The sequence below is a fragment of the Nomascus leucogenys genome, chromosome 22a (genome assembly GCF_006542625.1).
Source record: "Nomascus leucogenys isolate Asia chromosome 22a, Asia_NLE_v1, whole genome shotgun sequence".
NCBI classification, from domain to species: Eukaryota; Metazoa; Chordata; class Mammalia; order Primates; family Hylobatidae; genus Nomascus; species Nomascus leucogenys.
The window spans coordinates 80,191,687-80,210,617 of record NC_044402.1 but is presented as its reverse complement, the minus strand read 5'-3'; the positions used below and the strand labels follow the sequence as shown (position 1 = coordinate 80,210,617).

At 38.7% G+C, this 18,931-nt stretch overlaps 1 protein-coding gene across 4 annotated transcripts in view; it reads left to right on the top strand.

Annotated features, from left to right (window-relative positions):
- Positions 1-18,931, top strand: part of ZNF385B (zinc finger protein 385B) — a 422,583-nt gene that overhangs the window by 80,110 nt on the left and 323,542 nt on the right. For all 4 annotated transcript variants that reach the window (XR_004027926.1, XM_030803393.1, XM_030803392.1 and 1 more), the window contains exons 2-3: positions 9,693-9,844; positions 10,563-10,862. Coding sequence is in view for 3 of the 4 variants with exons in the window: in XM_030803393.1 (XP_030659253.1) it covers positions 10,565-10,862 (298 nt within the window). In the remaining variant the exon portion in view is untranslated. The remainder of the gene's footprint in view (positions 1-9,692; positions 9,845-10,562; positions 10,863-18,931) is intronic.

Genomic DNA, 18,931 nt, shown 5'->3' with positions numbered 1-18,931 from the left:
ACACACTCATCATTTTTTTGTGCCCAGGTACTTTCGAGACCCAATCAGGGGTTAGAACCATGGAGTCATCCCTGACACTAGTCTCTCCGTCTGCCCCCAGGCCCACCTAATCCACCACCAGGACATGTGGATGGGATGTTTCTTCTCCAAGTGTTTGGAATTCATCCACTTTTTCCACTGCTGTCACCATCACCCTCAAGGTCCAGGTTCCATTTTCTCTTGCCTGGAAAATTGTAATAGTCCTGAACTTGTCCACATCCACATGACACCCTCTCTACTCTGCACCCTATTTTTGAATCCAGTTGTGGTTTTTTTCACAGCTCAAATCTGATCATATCAGGCCCCCAGTTTAAGGCACTTCTGCACTTTTCCTAGACTGACAGCTCACACCAACCAGGCCCTGCTCTGCTCTGCAGCTTTATTTCACATTTCATTCTGCCCTCCTCTCTCTGCTCTAGATGGACTGGGCTGCTTTTAGTTTGTCACATCTGCCATCTTTCATCTTGCTTCTGGACCTTTGCACATAGGATCTCCTTTGCCTGCAGTGTTTTTCCCTCTACTGCTCTTCATTCTTTAGCTCTTAGTTTCACCATCATCACATCTTGTCTGACTGCCCTGATCAAGGCAACCCCTGTTACAGCACTGTGTTTTTTAGAATACTGGTTATAGCTGCATTTGATCCATACCAGAGGAAAAAAGATCATCAACTTCTTGTTAATGAAACTGATGAAATTGTAGGTAAATATAATCAATTTAAGAGCTCAGCACCAATACGTTTATGTATTTCAACTCTTAGCAAGTCTGTGTTGTTTAACCAGAACTCTGTGAAAATCATATGCACGTTTAAAAGGCTAGAAATAAACATGAATGATTATTGTGTATCAATTATAAATGAAAAAAACCGGAAGTAAACATGTAATGTTTGTGGTTCACCTTTTTTTATTGTTGTTATGCACATGTAACAAACTGTGGTTCACTTTAGTAGGAATATGGAAGATTTTTCTCCAATCTTTTTTATGTTCTTTGTATTTTCCAAAATTTCTAGAATGATATAAATTATTTTTATAATAAATAAAAGTGCAATAATTTCAAAAATGTGTCTAGATGGACTACATAGAAATTATGACTGGAAATAAAACTAAGCTATGTAATGTGTTCTCTTTGACTCTACCTGTACTTTCCCACAAAGCAAAATCCAGAGAATACCATTCTTGTTTGTAAACTTGTAAAGATGACATGAGAATTCAATGAACTGAAAATATTACTTCTTTGATGGATGCGTCTGTCTTGTAGGAATCCATCCGTTCAATTGCCTATGTTGCCTTCTACCCCTAGAATGTTCCATAGCAGGTAGGAGAGCTTGGTCCCACCTCCCAGGAAGACTCAGCTGTTGACTTGCTGGAGTGCTTCCAGGACCCTCTTAGAAAAGTGTTTATGGTTACACTCCAGCCCTGGCAATCGTAGTGGGAGGAACAGAGCTGCGAGATCTGCCCTTGCCCAGGTTTTTATGTTGGTTATGTTTTGCAGTTTGCTGTCTTGGGCTCTGCTACTGTTTCATGCTACACAGCAGTGCCATGCAGGGCAGAGGGAGAATGGAATCTAGATTTCCTCATATAAAGAAGACTATGGAGCCCAGTCAATAAAGATTGTTCTTTCTCATAGCTAGAGGTATACTGTATACACATTTTGGTTGAATACCAAAAGCTAAGTGTTAAAATCAATATTTGACTAAGAATAAAGCCCAATTCTATGATTAAAAAAAACTCTTGACACTTAGGGAGGCTGAGGTGGGCAGATCACTTGAGGTCAGGTGTTTGAGATCAGCCCAGACAACATGGTGAAGCCCTGTCTCTACTAAAAATACAAAAATTAGCCGGGTATGGTGGCACATGCCTGTAATTCCAGCTACTCACGAGGCTGAGGGGGGAGAATTGCTTGAACCCAGGAGGCAGAGGTTGCAGTGTGCCGAGATCGTGCCACTGCCTGCCAGCCTGGGCAATGGAGTAAGCATCCATCCCAAAAAGAAAAAAAAAAACCTCTTGATATAAGGAAGTAAAAATTGTATTATGAGTTAAGTATTACTTAATTTTCTCTTTGAGGTAATAATTTATTTAGAAGTAGCAAAGCTGGTCTTTTGCTTTTAATTCATCTTTAGAAGATGAGAATAATTCTCAAATAGATTCCTTTTTTCCTAGAAAAGCTAAAGCCCTCATGAAATTAAAAAATATAGTGCTTAAGTATTTATTTAATATCATTACAAATATTAGAGTTATAGTATAGTCTGATTTCCATCCTAATAGTATTTGTTTATAGATATGTGTATTTCAAAGTATGTATATGTTTTGTCCATAGTTATTTAGCTAGTGCTACATTTAGCTGTCAATTTATTTTTCTATTTAATTAAGAATTTTTGTAATTGTTTTTTCATGAAATTAAATTTCATGTTAATTATTGGGACATTTTATGCTCGTAAGAAGAAATATTTTTCCTTCTACTGATAGAGTCTCAATGTCATAAGCATAAAATAATACTTTCAATTCTAGTTTTATCTGAAATACACATATACAATTGATATTCTTGCATTAAAAATAAAATCCATTCCTTGTTCTCATTATTGACATCATTACACTATTTGTATATGACCATAACTTGAGATACTTTGATGATCAAGTATGCCAGAAAAGATACTGATTTACATAGACATTGAACAGTTGGGTCTTCTGAAGGCCAGGAACAAATTAACTATCAGCTTTTGGCTGAAGCTGAGCTGTAGCTGAATTAATCATAGCACTTATTTTATTTTGTCAAAGATTTGTGGAGTACCTTATAAGTGCTAGACATCTGATTGGCTTTGGATCTACAATAAAGTGAGAATAAAGTAACCTTATCTTCTTTACGTTTAGGTAACATAAATGTCCCAGCCTGTTTGCCCATCATATTACCTAATTCAAAAAATAGTTCAAATATCTCCCATACTAGCTGCAAGAATTCCAATGTTTTATCAGTTTTCCCATCCTGAACATTTTTTGAGCCCCTGAGATATCTCAAGTCAGTTGTTCAACATCTTAACCAGCTGTGTGGTTTTGGACCACTGCCTTCCTTGTCGTTGGTCACCAGCATCCCTCAGCCCGTTGCTCCTACTCTCCCATATATGGCTTTCACCCCAGATGCCATCCCAGACTCTTGTACAATTCCCCCACTAATAGGAAGATCAACTGTGATGTTTGCATGACTTCACTGATGGTTTGAAGATTTTTTTAAAAGGTGCAGGATGTTATAAAAGAGGATAATTCAACAATTGTAAATAAATATAGGGGTTCCCTGAGTTCATGGACTAAAACCCTCCTTAGGTGTTTCATATTGTGCAAAGTCTTCTCTGCCCAGTCTCAGGCCTGTCACCCCACTTCAAGGGTCAGCTTACCCTTCCACAGCAGGAATGCCTGGAACAAGATTCACATGTCTAGATTCTAGGCCTCCTATTCCCTCAGGCCCAGAGACAGTCATAGTCTCATACCTCTCAGTGTCCATTTCCTGCCCCCTGTCAATCTTCTGGTAAGACTGACAGTGAAAACATCTCTTCCTTCTCACACCCATCCACAGAGGTGTGATCTTTCTCTTCAGTTCTTAGGATAATTCAGAACAACATCACCACTTTCTCCAAAGTTGGGTTTATTCAATCAGGAATGACCCCAAATATGAGATTCATGCAATATAGTCCAGTTCGAGCTTCAAAAATTCCAGGCTGTTCTTTCAGAGGTAAGATGTGTTCATGTTCTTGCAGCTTCCAGTCTCCACTGATCTCCTGTAGTTAACTGCTTGAACACATTCATCTCCCAGTATCTAACAAAAACTTTCAGGGACAATACAATTTAAATCCACTTGCAGGAAAGAAATATTTTATGAAATAAAAGATAATTTGCAGAGAAGCGGCTGTGTCACAGTGAAGACAACTTTTCATATGATTGTGGAAAGCAGATTAAGTTCCTTGGAGCTATATTATCTCCAGAGTCTCCATTACAGAATAGAGTCTATGCTTTACCTTCACATAATACGAAGATCCTCTAAGATGCTTTTTCCAAAATAAAGAAGTAGTGTGCCTCCAAAGCTGAGTTCAAAATTTTTCCCCAAGGGAAACAAACTGCTAGAAACATTTAAATGTCAGTTTTTCTGACTCAGCCATTGATGTCAAATAATCCCAATCTCTTGGGATTCACACTAGACCAGAGCACCCCCATTAAAATCTATTTCACTAGCACTCAACAAAGTGCCAATAAGTACTTGGGGAAAAAAATGAGACCAATGAACTGTCTAGTGAAATCAATTACTAAGGAATAATTTCATTCCAGTGTAAGAAGTTCAAAGTATTTTGGGGACTGTTATGCAGAGAGTTCTCCATAGTCACTCTCCTAAACAATGAGTAGCAGAAGGATTGCCTCTTCTAGTTTATTACAAGCTTTTTATTTTTTAAGATTCTTAATTTTATACATTTCTTTAACCATAGGGCCAAGTATAGGGTATTGTCTATAATCAGTGTTTAATGAATGATTAGTTGAATTGGATCAAATAAAGCCTTCCATATCTGAATCCTATTATGAAATATACCAAAACATTCAATGAAATGAACCCTCTCTACTGACCTCTTAATTTTCTCTGAAACTCTATTTTGGGGAAAGGAATTGTGTGTAGTCTGGTACTCAGAACTCAACTTTTTGCCTCCCTCTGCAGTAGAAGTTCAGGAGGCAGTACCAGGCATTTCAACATAGTTAAATGGGTAAAAAGCAATGCCAGAGTCCTGTATCTTCTCCATCTGTTGTGTTTTAATCTTCACAAAGTATTCCCCAAACTTTCCCACAATACCCAGTGTTCCATTTCCTGAGAAAGTTGGTTGCAGGAAAGAGCTAATGTCACATGGATGCTGACACAATATACCCATGTTTTGTCAGAATTTGAACTTTAAGCCTTATTTTTAATTACAGGATGAAAGTCTCCCTAAACAGTTGGGATTTTAGTTTGCAGATGAGTGATGATACTTTTTCCTCGGGGAGCACACCGTTATTACCATTCCTAATCTCAAAATGCAAACAGCTATGTGCTTAGCCCACATACACGCTAAAATAATTAGAAAACATTGACCTTGGCCGGGTGTGGTGGCTCACACCTGTAATCCCAGCACTGTGGGAGGCTGAGGCAGGTGGATCACAAGGTCAGGAGATCAAGACCATCCTGGCCAACATTGTGAAACCCCATCTCTACTAAAAATACAAAAATTAGCTGGACATGGTGGTGTGCCCTTGTAGTCCCAGTTACTCAGGAGGCTGAGGCAGGAGAATTGCTTGAACCTAGGAGGCAGAGGTTGCAATGAGCCAAGATGGCACCACTGCACTCCAGCCTGGGTGACAGAGCGAGACTCCATCTCAAAACAAACAAAAAAAGAAGACATTGAGGTTACTGTGTTCACAGCCAGTGCTACACACATATACACCCCATGCCCATACCACACACACATTATACACGCCACATATACCACACACAGATTACACACGCCACATATACCACACACATATTACACACACCACATATACCACACACAGATTACACACGCCACATATACCACACACACATTACACACGCCACATATACCACACACACATTACACACGCCACATATACCACACACAATTACACACGCCACATATACCACACACACATTACACACGCCACATATACCACACACACATTACACACGCCACATATACCACACACACATTACACACGCCACATATACCACACACACATTACACACGCCACATATACCACACACATATTACACACGCCACATATACCACACACACATTACACACGCCACATATACCACACACACATTACACACGCCACATATACCACACACAATTACACACGCCACATATACCACACACACATTACACACGCCACATATACCACACACACATTACACACGCCACATATACCACACACATTACACACGCCACATATACCACACACACATTACACACGCCACATATACCACACACACATTACACACGCCACATATACCACACACACATTACACACGCCACATATACCACACACGCACACCTCCACTATACCCATATATCACCTACACTCCTCGTACATCCCACACACAAACCACATACACACTACATATACTACATACCCCATGCACACCACACTCATACACATCACAGTCACATATACCATACACAAACCACACACATATCACACACACTCCACACCTATACACCCCCGCACATACCACACACACAAACCATACATCACATATACCACAGACCACAAACACATAAAGCACATATACACACACATCACACTCACCTCCCATCCCGCTCACCTTACACCCTCCCACACAAATACAGCGCATTCATTTATTCAGCCAACATTTATTAAGTGCCTATTTTATACAAAACACAATCTTAGATTTTGAGGATACAAAGATGAATAAAACATAGTTTTTATACTCAAGGAGCTTGAAATCTAGCAAGGGAGGAAAATGTATACCTTTCCAAAAAATTTATTGTACTTTGTTGTAATTTCTTGTTTTCTCCTCTGTATTTCTCATTGGATTGTTTGGTCCCCTCAGACTTCTCCTTGACCGTGTTCACTGTTTTGTCCCTGGCGTCTTGCCCTCTGCCTACCTAGTCTGTAACAATATACTGAAATGAGTGAATGAATAAGTAAAACCATATACATGTCATAAAACTATATAAATATTAAACCAATAATATAAGAATTGTATGTTGTGCTAACTTTGTGAACATGATGCCTCAGGGTGCAGAGGTGGGAAGAGACCCGGGCGAGGGAGCATCATGAGAACATCAGGAAAAGTGGGGAGCAAGGAAATGGCCATCTTGGATTTGGCAATTAGAAGTGTTTATAGTGACTTTGCAAAGACAAGCGCTACCTATGGAAAGGAGTTGCAAGCCAAGTTGTTAGGGGTTAAGGAATGACTGGGAAGTGGATAAAACTGATTGACTTGAGTTGAGGAATGAGCCTTTTCACACTTTCATAGAAGGGAGGCAGTCTCTAACTTGTTCTCCATCTGATGTGGCCACTCTTGAGTCAAAGAATGTATTGCTGTACATATGCAACAGAGATGTCTTTAGCTCTGGATAAGTTTCCTTTTGTTTTTTTCAAATTATTATAGAAAACAATTGGATAACAATGCAGGTCAGGGAAAATCCTAGGGAAAGTTGTAACATTGGAAAATTTCCTGATGGATTGCATCCTAGTGATTTAAAATCACTCTTTTGGATATTCCCTGACTGTCCAGTTTGAATTCATCAGCTCTTTCCTCCAAAAGCAGGAACTCAAGGACCAACCTTTTCTCATTCTTTCGCCTGCACTAAAATGTCTTAATCTCTTATGAATGTTAACTTGTTGGTCATCTAATCTGGTAAAATAATACAAAAAAAGCATGGAGTTTTTGGTTCAGTTGTCCTGACTTTTCTTACACTCATTCCTGGCAGTCCAAAGCACAGTACTGCCCACTGCTCTGTTTAAAATCAGACACCCCCGAAGGTCCTTCTCTCCCACTCAAGTGAAACATGTAATTAAGATAGTCTGATGAAAGACTTTAAAATAGAAAGTGAGATTTTTCTCTCTTCTTCCATTTAAACTCACTGTTACTTTCCCCTTAGCAAGAAAGCTGACATTATAAATGTTATCACATTCACACATATTACAAGCCTAGAAATTATATCATCTCAGGCCAAAAGTGGATGCTGAGACTCTGATATCTTGCCTCTCTGCCACCTCTAGGTCCTTTTCCCAAGACCTCTGCAGCTAAATATACTTTGGTTGCAAGTGGCTGTTAACAGAAGCTGATCTTATTTTTCCCCGGAGAAAGAAGGAAGTGTGAAGCCAGAACTAGGACTAATAAATTGGGATTTGGTGAACAGAATGCATACCCCACCCCCAGGCATTGGGTCTTTTCTAGAGTGGCCCATGAATGCGGTGTTGGAGGTTTGGGAGACCACTTGTGAGAGTAACCCTTGGAGAAGGTAAAATAGGGTTGAAAAGTTATGAAGGATGCTGGTACTCTGAAGAGGTTACAGAATTCTACAAGAGCCATTTATTTTATATGGAAGATATCTTTCTTCCTACTTAAAATATGTATATTTAAATAAATCAAAAGTAGAATAATTTGCAGGATAAATGGCAATCATAAAAGCACAGGTAACATTGCTTTATTTTTTATAAGATAATGCAAACAAAAAAGTCATAGGAACATTATAATGTATGTCTTGTGTCTGTGAAATACCGTGTGTTAATTTGCAATATGGACAAGCCTGGGCACCTCCAGGTTAAATTTTCAGATGAAAGTGTCAACAGTTCTCCTCTGAGTCAAGGATCTTGCTTGCCTGAGTTGAAATATAAGCTTAGGTTTCAATGATTGAGTACGATGGTGCCTGGCCTCGTTCTGCAAGGTTAAACGTTATTGGCTTTTCTTATGTTTCACAGTGGATTAGTTTTCTAGACAGTGCAAAATGTTAGTAATTAGCTTATTTTAAAAATCACTTACTTATTTCAACTAATTCTTATGATATGTTTTAATATTTTAAGAGAAGATATAGATATTTGAACATAACTAATATGGCACTGATATTTTCTTAAGTTGTATGAGAAAAGTGACTTTGTGATAGCATAGTATCTTAGGTTTAAGGAATAAAAGCAAAAATATTTATGTGCAGTTCAAACCCCATTTCAATTATAGCTGAATTATTTTCTGTAGCTTAGCTACAGGAACTGCTTAAACCTGATTTCTGCATAGTTTGAGCAGATTTTAAGGCAGGAGCTAAAAGGAATAGATTGACTTGGAAAATTTTGTGTAAGAGAGTTCTTTAAAATGGCATTATTAGGTTAAAGTATTAAAAGGAACAAGTAGGTTTTGCATATCAAAATTAACAATGTTCAAACAACCTTCACAATTGGATGCATGGGTATAAACAAGGAGATTTTTTGGCATACTATACATTAGAATCAATATCTGGTTTTATGGTCATACGTTTTCCGAGTTTTAAACATCCTGCTTGTGAACACTCCAAATATGGACTTGTCTCTAGTAGCTCCTTCCTTTTCTTAGAGCTCTGAGACAACTTGGATCAAAAGGACTGTTGAAAGCCAATATCTTGCATTCCCCCTGAGTTTGTTCTATAAGCAGAAGTCCGTCACAAGCCATGATCCTTCCTTTATATAAACTCTTCATCTCTTATGGCACAGCACTGCCACCTCAGCCGTTCTTTCTCACACATACCCTTTTCCCTTAATTTTTGCCAAATTCCCCTCCCCCTTCTTTTTGGGAAGTGTCTTTTTATTTATTCAAATTATAAACCAAAATGTTGTTATAATCCCACTGATAATTTTGAAAATGCTGGTATTCCTGGTATTAACTAAAATGAAAAATTACATAAAATGGCACTGAAAAAAATAAAATGTCAAGGCAATCTTCATCAACCAAGTGTCTCAAAGTACTGAAAATCCCTTTCGAATCTTCCCTTAGTTTATAATCTACCTCTGTACTCTTACCTAAACAAATGAAGAAAATATCAACACTTAAAAATATAAAAAATTATTTCTTTTTCTATTTTATTCTTTTTCAATTACCAGTTTACTAAACTTTTATATTATTTTGTATTTCAGATGTTCTACATTTCAACTCCATCAAATATTAAATTGATGTTTATGGGCTAACCTGGAAACCGAAAAACAATTTGTTTCACTACAAGAATAAGAAAATATGTCCAAATTCCTGTCGGCTGACTTATAAAGGGAGTTTTAGAACACAACCCAATGTAAGTTGCAGACATACGGTATTTTGTTCTTTGTTACCTGCCCTGCAGTTAAGGCATGTATCTGTTTGTATATGCCCAGGTGTATGCTGATTGTATATATATTTGTGTCTACACATGAATATTTTCACAATTCCAGTTTCATAACATCATTTATTCCTTTCTTCAATAAAATTTGAATGTCTATTACGTAAAAGGTGCAGTTGTAGGCCTAAGGGATATCCAGAGACGAGGCAACTATCCTCATAGAGCTCATACTGTAATGGGGAGACAGACATAAGCCAAGTAATTGCACAATTACCTGAGAAATGCATACTCTGATAGGTGTCACATAGCACGATGTGAGCATATAACCAGATCTTGCCTTGTGTCCAGGGTCAGAAAGGGTTTCATGAGGAAGGTAATTTGCCAGCTGAGATCTCATGGGTGGGAAGTTAAAAGAGTAAAGAGGGTGGAAGGTGATGGGAAGAGGGGCAAGGATGGGGTATAAAGTGCTCCAGGTGAAAGGAACTTCTGTTCAAAAACCCCCAGGCACAAGGAACTCACGTTCAAGGACCGTAATTGCTTACTTAGGTACTTTCGATGATTTTTTTTCTAGTAGTAACCACTGGGTAGCTGGGCAACTTTTAGCTTAAACAAACCCTTAAAGATTAATTGTAATCATACTAGAAAATAAGGCATATATAATTTCAGAAGCACTTGTACTTGTTTTGTTTTTCAGGCATGAGGTACTCCTTAAGTCCTGACAACCATCTTGAAGATGGAATCATGAATATGGCAAATTTTCTACGGGGCTTTGAAGAAAAGGGGATAAAGAACGACAGGCCGGAGGACCAGTTGAGCAAAGAGAAAAAGAAAATTCTTTTCTCCTTCTGTGAGGTGTGCAACATCCAGCTGAACTCTGCAGCCCAGGCTCAGGTGCATTCCAACGGCAAATCCCACCGCAAACGAGTGAAGCAGCTGAGTGATGGGCAGCCCCCACCACCCGCCCAGGCCAGCCCCAGCAGCAACAGCAGCACAGGTAGGAGGCAGGGTCCCGGGTTCCGTGTGCTGTGGGGAGAGATGGTCCTGGTCTGGAAAATGAAGGATTTAGAACAAGACTTAATTTTTACCTTAAAACTGGGCCACCATGATAACATGTACTCTTTCTCCTACAGGTAAAATACATGAGCTGTTTGTCACCTCTCGAAATCTTTGTTACGCCCACTGACATACACACTGGTACACACATGTACACACACATGCACAATTTGTATATGGGGCCAGAGACTTCCTGTATCCCCACAATGTGTGAACACTTCTGAATGTATTTTGAAATGTGTTTAAAATGCATCAGTGATGTCATTTTTTCCCTCTCTCAAAATTAGCTTTCCTGGGTTTCCTTTATCTGCTTTCTATTGGGTGGCATACCACTTGATAGTATATAAAAAGCTACAGCTTTATTTATAACATCCTGTGATGCAGGAGAGGAGCATTAATCTTGCATGTTAAACTTGTCATATTCTTTTAGAGAGTTGCCAGCAGTGTGCTGGGTGTTCTAACAATAGGAACAGGCATTGCCAAAACCAACAAGGCTTCCCTCTGAAATCCAGCACCATCATCCATCGCTTTCACTTGCCTCTCACCCTTTCCTTGTGGGCTGGATAGAAGCAGAAGCTCAGAAATTTTTGCATTTCTGCCTCTGCCCTGAATTCTAAACAATCTTTCAAATCCCTTATCTTATCCTTGGGCAGCCCCTCCTCCTCCACATTGCTGGTCACTGGGTGTCTTCACTGTGACAGAATTAAATAAAAATGTGAAATTTATCATTATCCATGGTGAAGATTTCTACAAAAGGCGGGCTTCCTCCCAAGGTTTGAGGTGGGAGGCCAAGATAAGCCTCCTCCCAAATGTGGGGGACGAGCTCCAAATTCTACTCTAGCAAGGGTTTGCTTTGTAATGAGGCCCCAGCTTGAAGTGAGATGATACAGAGAAAACATTTGTTGGAATTTTACTCAGTGCTGTTACATGGGTATTGGTGTGTTGTAAATAAATAATTTTTATATTTCAAGCCAAATCTAACTACTTTTTACTCAGTGGATGATTTAATTTCATTAAATTGTTTTCTTCAGTCAATATTTAACATGCTGTGAAAGAAAGTAAAGGGGCTTACAGGATTTAAGATACACACTTACAATAGTAGAAAAATTATTTTTCCATTTTCTATTTATTATAATTATTATAATTATTCCAAGGTGTATTCATTTACCTATAGTTATATATTAAAAATATAGTTAATGTTATGGCCGGGCGCAGTGGCTCACACCTGTAATCCCAGCAATTTGGGAGGCCAAGGCAGGCGGATTGCTTGAGGCCAGGAGTTCAAGACCCACCTGGGCAACATGGTGAAACCCCGTAGCTACTAAAATTATAAAAATTAGTCAGAGGTGGTGGCACACACCTGTAATCCCAGCTACTCAGGAGGCTGAGGCAGGAAAATCGCTTGAACCCAGGAGGTAGAGGTTGCATTGAGCCGAGATCGCGCCACTGCACTCCAGCCTGGGCAACAGAGCGAGACTCTGTCTCAAAAAACAAAAAATATATATAAAATATATATTATTAATTAATAATATTATATATATATTTAGTGTTAGGTTCAAAACTGATACCTAAGTTAGAGCACAAATAGCCTGAGTAAAAGTTTGAATTACATCTGTTATGGTGTAAATGTCTATAAATACCATAGTCATTAAAAATTATATTTCTGAAGAATATCTCATGATAGGGGAAATTGTCCGTGATATAATGCTAAGTGAAACAGCAGGAACTAAAGCGGAATATACCTAGTGCTATCATGTGTGCATGTGTACACTATCTACTATTTAGAGTCTCCACTGAATGAGGTTCAAGCCTGACATCATTTCATTTTTTTTGGTCACTTTCCTCATTTTTGATCTATCAAATTTGTGTTTCCTGCTGGGTAGCAACTCTCTTAACACTCTCTCAACTCATAACTTGTCACTTTTGTATATTCAGAAAGATTCTTTGATTTAGAAGATTCAGTTCTATTTATAAAAACATCATTTTATTGCCAAATTAAGATTTGTCTAGATGGACTCTAGAACTTGGAGTGGCCTCAGCCTGCTCTTCAGCCTAGTGGTGGGAAACCATAGAAGGATAGAAAGGTGGAGGTTTACCTGACCTTACAGCCTCTGCAAGGTGGCAATGCTGTTCTTAATTGATGACTACTATTTTGGCTGTCTCTGTGGGTCATACATCCTCTTAACAGACCCTGTGGATGAAGGCATCCCCCAGATGGTCCCTTAGACATTGAGAGTCCCTTGTGAGATAGCTGCATCTTCCAGCTTACTCATAGTTGTTAGCAGAAGCCTTCATTCCTTGACTGTGTGTGCCTCTTTGTTCCACACTGTGTTAGTCCTGGCAAGATTGTGCCCTCTGTTCTCATATGCCTCAGTGCTTGGGGATTGAGATCAGAATCCATCTGAGAATGAACATTCGTCTTGAAAACCTGGAACTGCCGGGGCCCAGGCAAGTACAGGTGGAGTGGACTGCGGGGGGGCTTTTCTTTCCTGCTCGGGTAACACAGGGGAGGCTGGCAAGCCCACTGACAAAGCAGGCACCTAAATAAGAAACAAAATGCCAGTCTTCCTTTTTTGCCCATCACTTGGCTTCAGAGAATATTATGGGTTGAATTGTGTTTCTTCACACACACACAAAAAGATATATTGGAATTCTAACCCCCAGTACCTCAGAATATGACCTTATTTAGAGCTAGGGTCTTCACAGAGGTAATTAAGTTAAAATGAAGTCATTAGGGTGGGCTGTAATCCAATATGACTGATAACCTCACAAAAAAAATGGAAATTCGGACACAGAGACAGATATGCACAGAGAGGGAAGATAATGTGAGAAGAGATACAGGGAGAAGACAGCCATCGACAAGCCAAGGAGAGAGTCCTAGAATAGATCCTTCCCTCATAGCCCTCAGAAGGAACCAACCCAAGTAACACATTGATTTTTTTTACTTCTAGCCTCTAGAACTATAAGATGATAAATTTCTGTTGTGTAAGCCACTTAGTTTGTAGTACTTTGTTACAACAGCCCCAGAAAACAAACACAGAGAAGAAAATCGAAGCCTATTTCACACCCACAGAGAAAAATATGTGGTAGTAGATATTCCTCCCAAGAACCGTTAATTTAAGAGGTGACTTCCCCTCTTCTGGGTCGGTTTTATAGTTTTGGAGTTGGCATCGATGGGAATTGGGTCCACAGGGTGATGGTTGAAACTTGTTTTTAGTAATAAAAGGTGGCTGACCCCTAACCACTGGAAGTTCTTCTGCCAAATTTAGTATTCAGGGTATTTACAGAACTTTTAGATCTGAGCTTTAGAACAACAGGAAGATTCTTAGAGTGTACCTGAAACCAGTCTGCTGTGTGTGTGTGTGTGTGTGTAAAATCAGTGTACCAAAGTGAGCAAGGGACTTGTGATAAGTAGCAGCAAGATCCTTTTCCCAGCACTGTCTCCCTAGCCAAATGTTTTATGAATACTCTGGGCTGTGAAAGAGAGACTCAAAGGGGAAGCATAAAGAGCTGAGGTAACTTAGTTTGCATATAAAAGATCCCTAATGCTTTCCCCATCCAGTTCCAAGGGGTAAGTGGAAATAACAGAAACCACAGATGGGTCTTGGCTTCCGGAAAGGAAAAAGTAGTTGTGAGTTTCTATTTCTCACAGGGTCCACAAAGACAGTAAGATCCTGGTGTTCCTGGCCCCTAGCAAGGGTGGGCAGATGGACCTGAGGCAGTCTCATAATTTCTTATGGGCTTAGGGAGTACAGAAGCTGCTGGTTGAACCTGGGAACCACAGGGACATAGTCTTTTCTGTTAGACTGGGACAGTGGCAGGATAATGTTTTACATGTACCACAGCAAAGAAATACCTCACAGTTCCTGCATGAACTAATGACTAAATATCAGAAAGAAATAAGCATGCCTCAGCAGATGTTCATGTGCAGAAGTGACAGCCAGGCCATGAACACTCCTACCTGAGCCCTGGAACCATGTAAGCCCATAAGTACCCTCCTCAACCCACCCCAAATCTGGATGCAACTCTGGGGAAAGTCACTCCATACTGCCTGAAATTAAATATCTATCATCACATGAGATGGAGTTTGTACTAGGCAGCATAATTTATCATTAGCAGGTTTATACTTAAATATTGGCTAAAGGAAATTTTTCAACTAGAAAGGAAATGATAATGAATCTTGGAGCTTTGAGAAGGAAAGAAGAAAGAACAATGGAAAGAATAGAAATATGGTACATAATAAACTACCTGTAGCAGGGTTCTCCAGAGAAGCAGAACCAGTAGGAGAAAGGACTCACACAATTATGGAGGCCTCCAATTTTCAAGATCTGTAGGAAATCTGGAGACGCAGGACAGCCAATGGTGTTATTCCAGCCTAAGTCCAAAAAACATGAGATTCAGAAGAATTGATGGTATAGTTCTAGTCTGAGGGCTGGCTGGTCAAGACTCAAGAGGAGCCGATGTTTCAATTTGAGTCTGAAGGCAGGAAAAAAAAACTAATGTCACAGGTGGAAGGCAGTGAGGCAGGAAGAAATGCCCAGAATAATGTGTAACCAAATATCTGAACATCTAGTGACCCAGTCAAGTTGACACATAAAATTAATCGTTACATTATCACTTTCTTCATGAGTTTCATAAATCATATTTGATGGCTGAAACAAAATACAATCATCTGATGCTAAAAACAATGATATTTAAAAGTAGGGAAGTTAAATGCTGATACCAATAAATTGTCTGCCATAAGTCACATGTGTATATCATTATAATATTAATGGCAAGCACTGTGAAAACTATATAAAGAGATACAAGCAAAATATAAATAAATAAAGATGGAGTCCTAAAAAGTGTTCAAGTAAGCCACAGGACAGAAAGAAGAGAGAAACAGAGGACCAAGAACCAAAGGAAAAAACAGAAAGCAAATAATAAAACGTCAAACTTAAAGGCTAACATCAATAATTACTTTAAATGTAAATAGCCTAAATAAACCAATCAAAAGAAAAAATGCATTTAAAAAAAAACCCAACTATATGCGGCATCATTTTAGCTCTTTCTGTTCATTATCTATATCTTTTTGTCAGTACATGTTTTTTTACTGTAGCTTGTTATAGTTTGAGTAGTGTATGCTGCTTTGTTTTTTTTAGATTGATTGATGCGGCTTTTTTTTTATGAACTTTAAAGTAGTTTTTTCCAATTCTTGAAGAAAGTATTGTACTTGATATGCATTGAATCTATAAATTACTTTCATATGGCCATTTTCAAATATGATTTCCACATGGCATGGAATGTTCTTCCATTTTTTATCTCTTTTATTTCATTGAGCATGGTTGTAGTTCTCCTTGAAGAGGTCCTTCACATCCCTTGTAAGTTGGATTCCTAGGTATTTTATTCTCTTTGAAGCAATTGTGAATGGGAGTTCACTCATGATTTGGCTCTCTGTTTGTCTGTGATTGGTGTACAAGAATGCTTGTGATTTTTGTACATTGATTTTGTATCCTGAGACTTTGCTGAAGTTGCTAATCAGCTTAAGGAGATTTTGGACTGAGACAATGGGGTTTTCTAGATATACAATCATGTCATCTGCAAACAGGGACAGTTTGACTTCCTCTTTTCCTAATTGAATACCCTTTATTTCCTTCTCCTGCCTGATTGCTCTGGCCAGAACTTCCAGCACTATGTTGAATAGGAGTGGTGAGAGAGGGCATCCCTGTCTTGTGCCAGTTTTCAGAGGGAATGCTTCCAGTTTTTGCCCATTCAGTATGATATTGGCTGTGGGTTTGTCGTATATAGCTCTTATTATTTTGAGATATGTCCCATCAATACCTAATTTATTGAGAGTTTTTAGCATGAAGGGTTGTTGAATTTTATCAAAGGCCTTTTCTGCATCTATTGAGATAATCATGTGGTTTTTGTCTTTGGTTCTGCTTATATGCTGTATTACATTTATTGATTTGCGTATGTTGAACCAGCCTTGCATCCTAGGGATGAAGCCCACTTGATCATGGTGTATAAGCTTTTTGATGTGCTGCTGGATTCGGTTTGCCAGTATTTTATTGAGGATTTTTGCATCAATGTTCATCAAGGATATTGGTCTAAAATTCTCTTTTTTGGTTGTGTCTCTGCCTGGCTTTGGTATCAGGACGATGCTGGCTTCATAAAATGTGTTAGGAGCCCTCAGAAATGATGCTGCATATCTACAACTATCTGATCTTTGACAAACATGACAAAAACAAGAAATGGGGAAAGGATTCCCTATTTAATAAATGGTGCTGGGAAAACTGGCTAGCCATATGTAGAAAGCTGAAACTGGATCCCTTCCTTACACCTTATACAAAAATTAATTCAAGATGGATTAAAGACTTAAATGTTAGACCTAAAACCATTAAAACCCTACAAGAAAACCTAGGCAATACCATTCAGGACATAGGCGTGGGCAAGGACTTCATGTCTAAAACACCAAAAGCATTGGCAACAAAAGCCAAAATTGACAAATGGGATCTAATTAAACTAAAGAGCTTCTGCACAGCAAAAGAAACTACCATCAGAGTGAACAGGCAACCTACAGAATGGGAGAAAATTTTTGCAACCTACTCATCTGACAAAGGGCTAATATCCAGAATCTACAATGAACTCAAACAAATTTACAAGAAAAAAACAAACAACCCCTTCAAAAGGTGGGCAAAGGACATGAACAGACACTTCTCAAAAGAAGACATTTATGCAGCCAAAAAACACATGAAGAAATGCTCATCATCACTGGCCATCAGAGAAATACAAATCAAAACCACAGTGAGATACCATCTCACACCAGTTAGAATGGCCATCATTAAAAAAACAGGAAACAACAGGTGCTGGAGAGGATGTGGAGAAATAGGAACACTTTTACACTGTTGGTGGGACTGTAAACTAGTTCAACCATTGTGGAAGTCAGTGTGGCGATTCCTCAGGGATCTAGAACTAGAAATACCATTTGACCCAGCCATCCCATTACTGGGTATATACCCAAAGGACTATAAATCATGCTGCTATAAAGACACATGCACACGTATGTTTATTGCGGCACTATTCACAATAGCAAAGAGTTGGAACCAACCCAAATGTCCAACAACGATAGACTGGATTAAGAAAATGTGGCACATATACACCATGGAATACTATGCAGCCATAAAAAATGATGAGTTCGTGTCCTTTGTAGGGACATGGATGAAACTGGAAAACGTCATTCTCAGTAAACTATTGCAAGGACAAAAAACCAAACACCGCATGTTCTCACTCATAGGTGGGAATTGAACAATGAGAACTCATGGACACAGGAAGGAGAACATCACATTCCAGACTGTTGTGTAAGGAGCTAAGCTATGACGAAAGGAAAATCAACTGCACTTCAAGTAAATCCAATAAGACAAGGTATTATATGGTTTGAAAGTAAAAGGATGGAAAAGAATATATCGTGCAAACAGTAATTTAAAAAATAAAGGCAGGGGTAGCTATATTGATGAAGTAGCGTGTAAAGAAATTTACTAGGGACAGAGTGAGACATTATGTACTGATAAAATGTTCAACTCACCGGGAAGACATAATGATCTTAAATGTTCATGCACCAGACAACAGAGCCTCAAAATACATGAAGCAAAAACTGATAGAGCAGAAAAAAGAAATGGATAAATTTACAATTGCAGTTGGGGACCTACTCTCAGCAACTGATAGGATTATTAAACAAAATAAGCAAGAATATAGAGGATCTGAACAATATAATCAACTAAAAGGATCTAGTTAACTTATATAGAACTCTACTCAATAACAGTAGAACACTATTTTTTCCAAGTGCCTATACAGCTATTCACAAAGGTAGACCACATATTGGACCATAACACAAACCTTAATGCATTTGAAGGAACTGTAATCATATACAATATTTTCTCTGACCATAATGAAATCAAGTAGAAATTAGTAGTGGAAAAATAACAGGAAAATTAAACAACATATCTCTTAAATAATCTATGAATCAAAGAA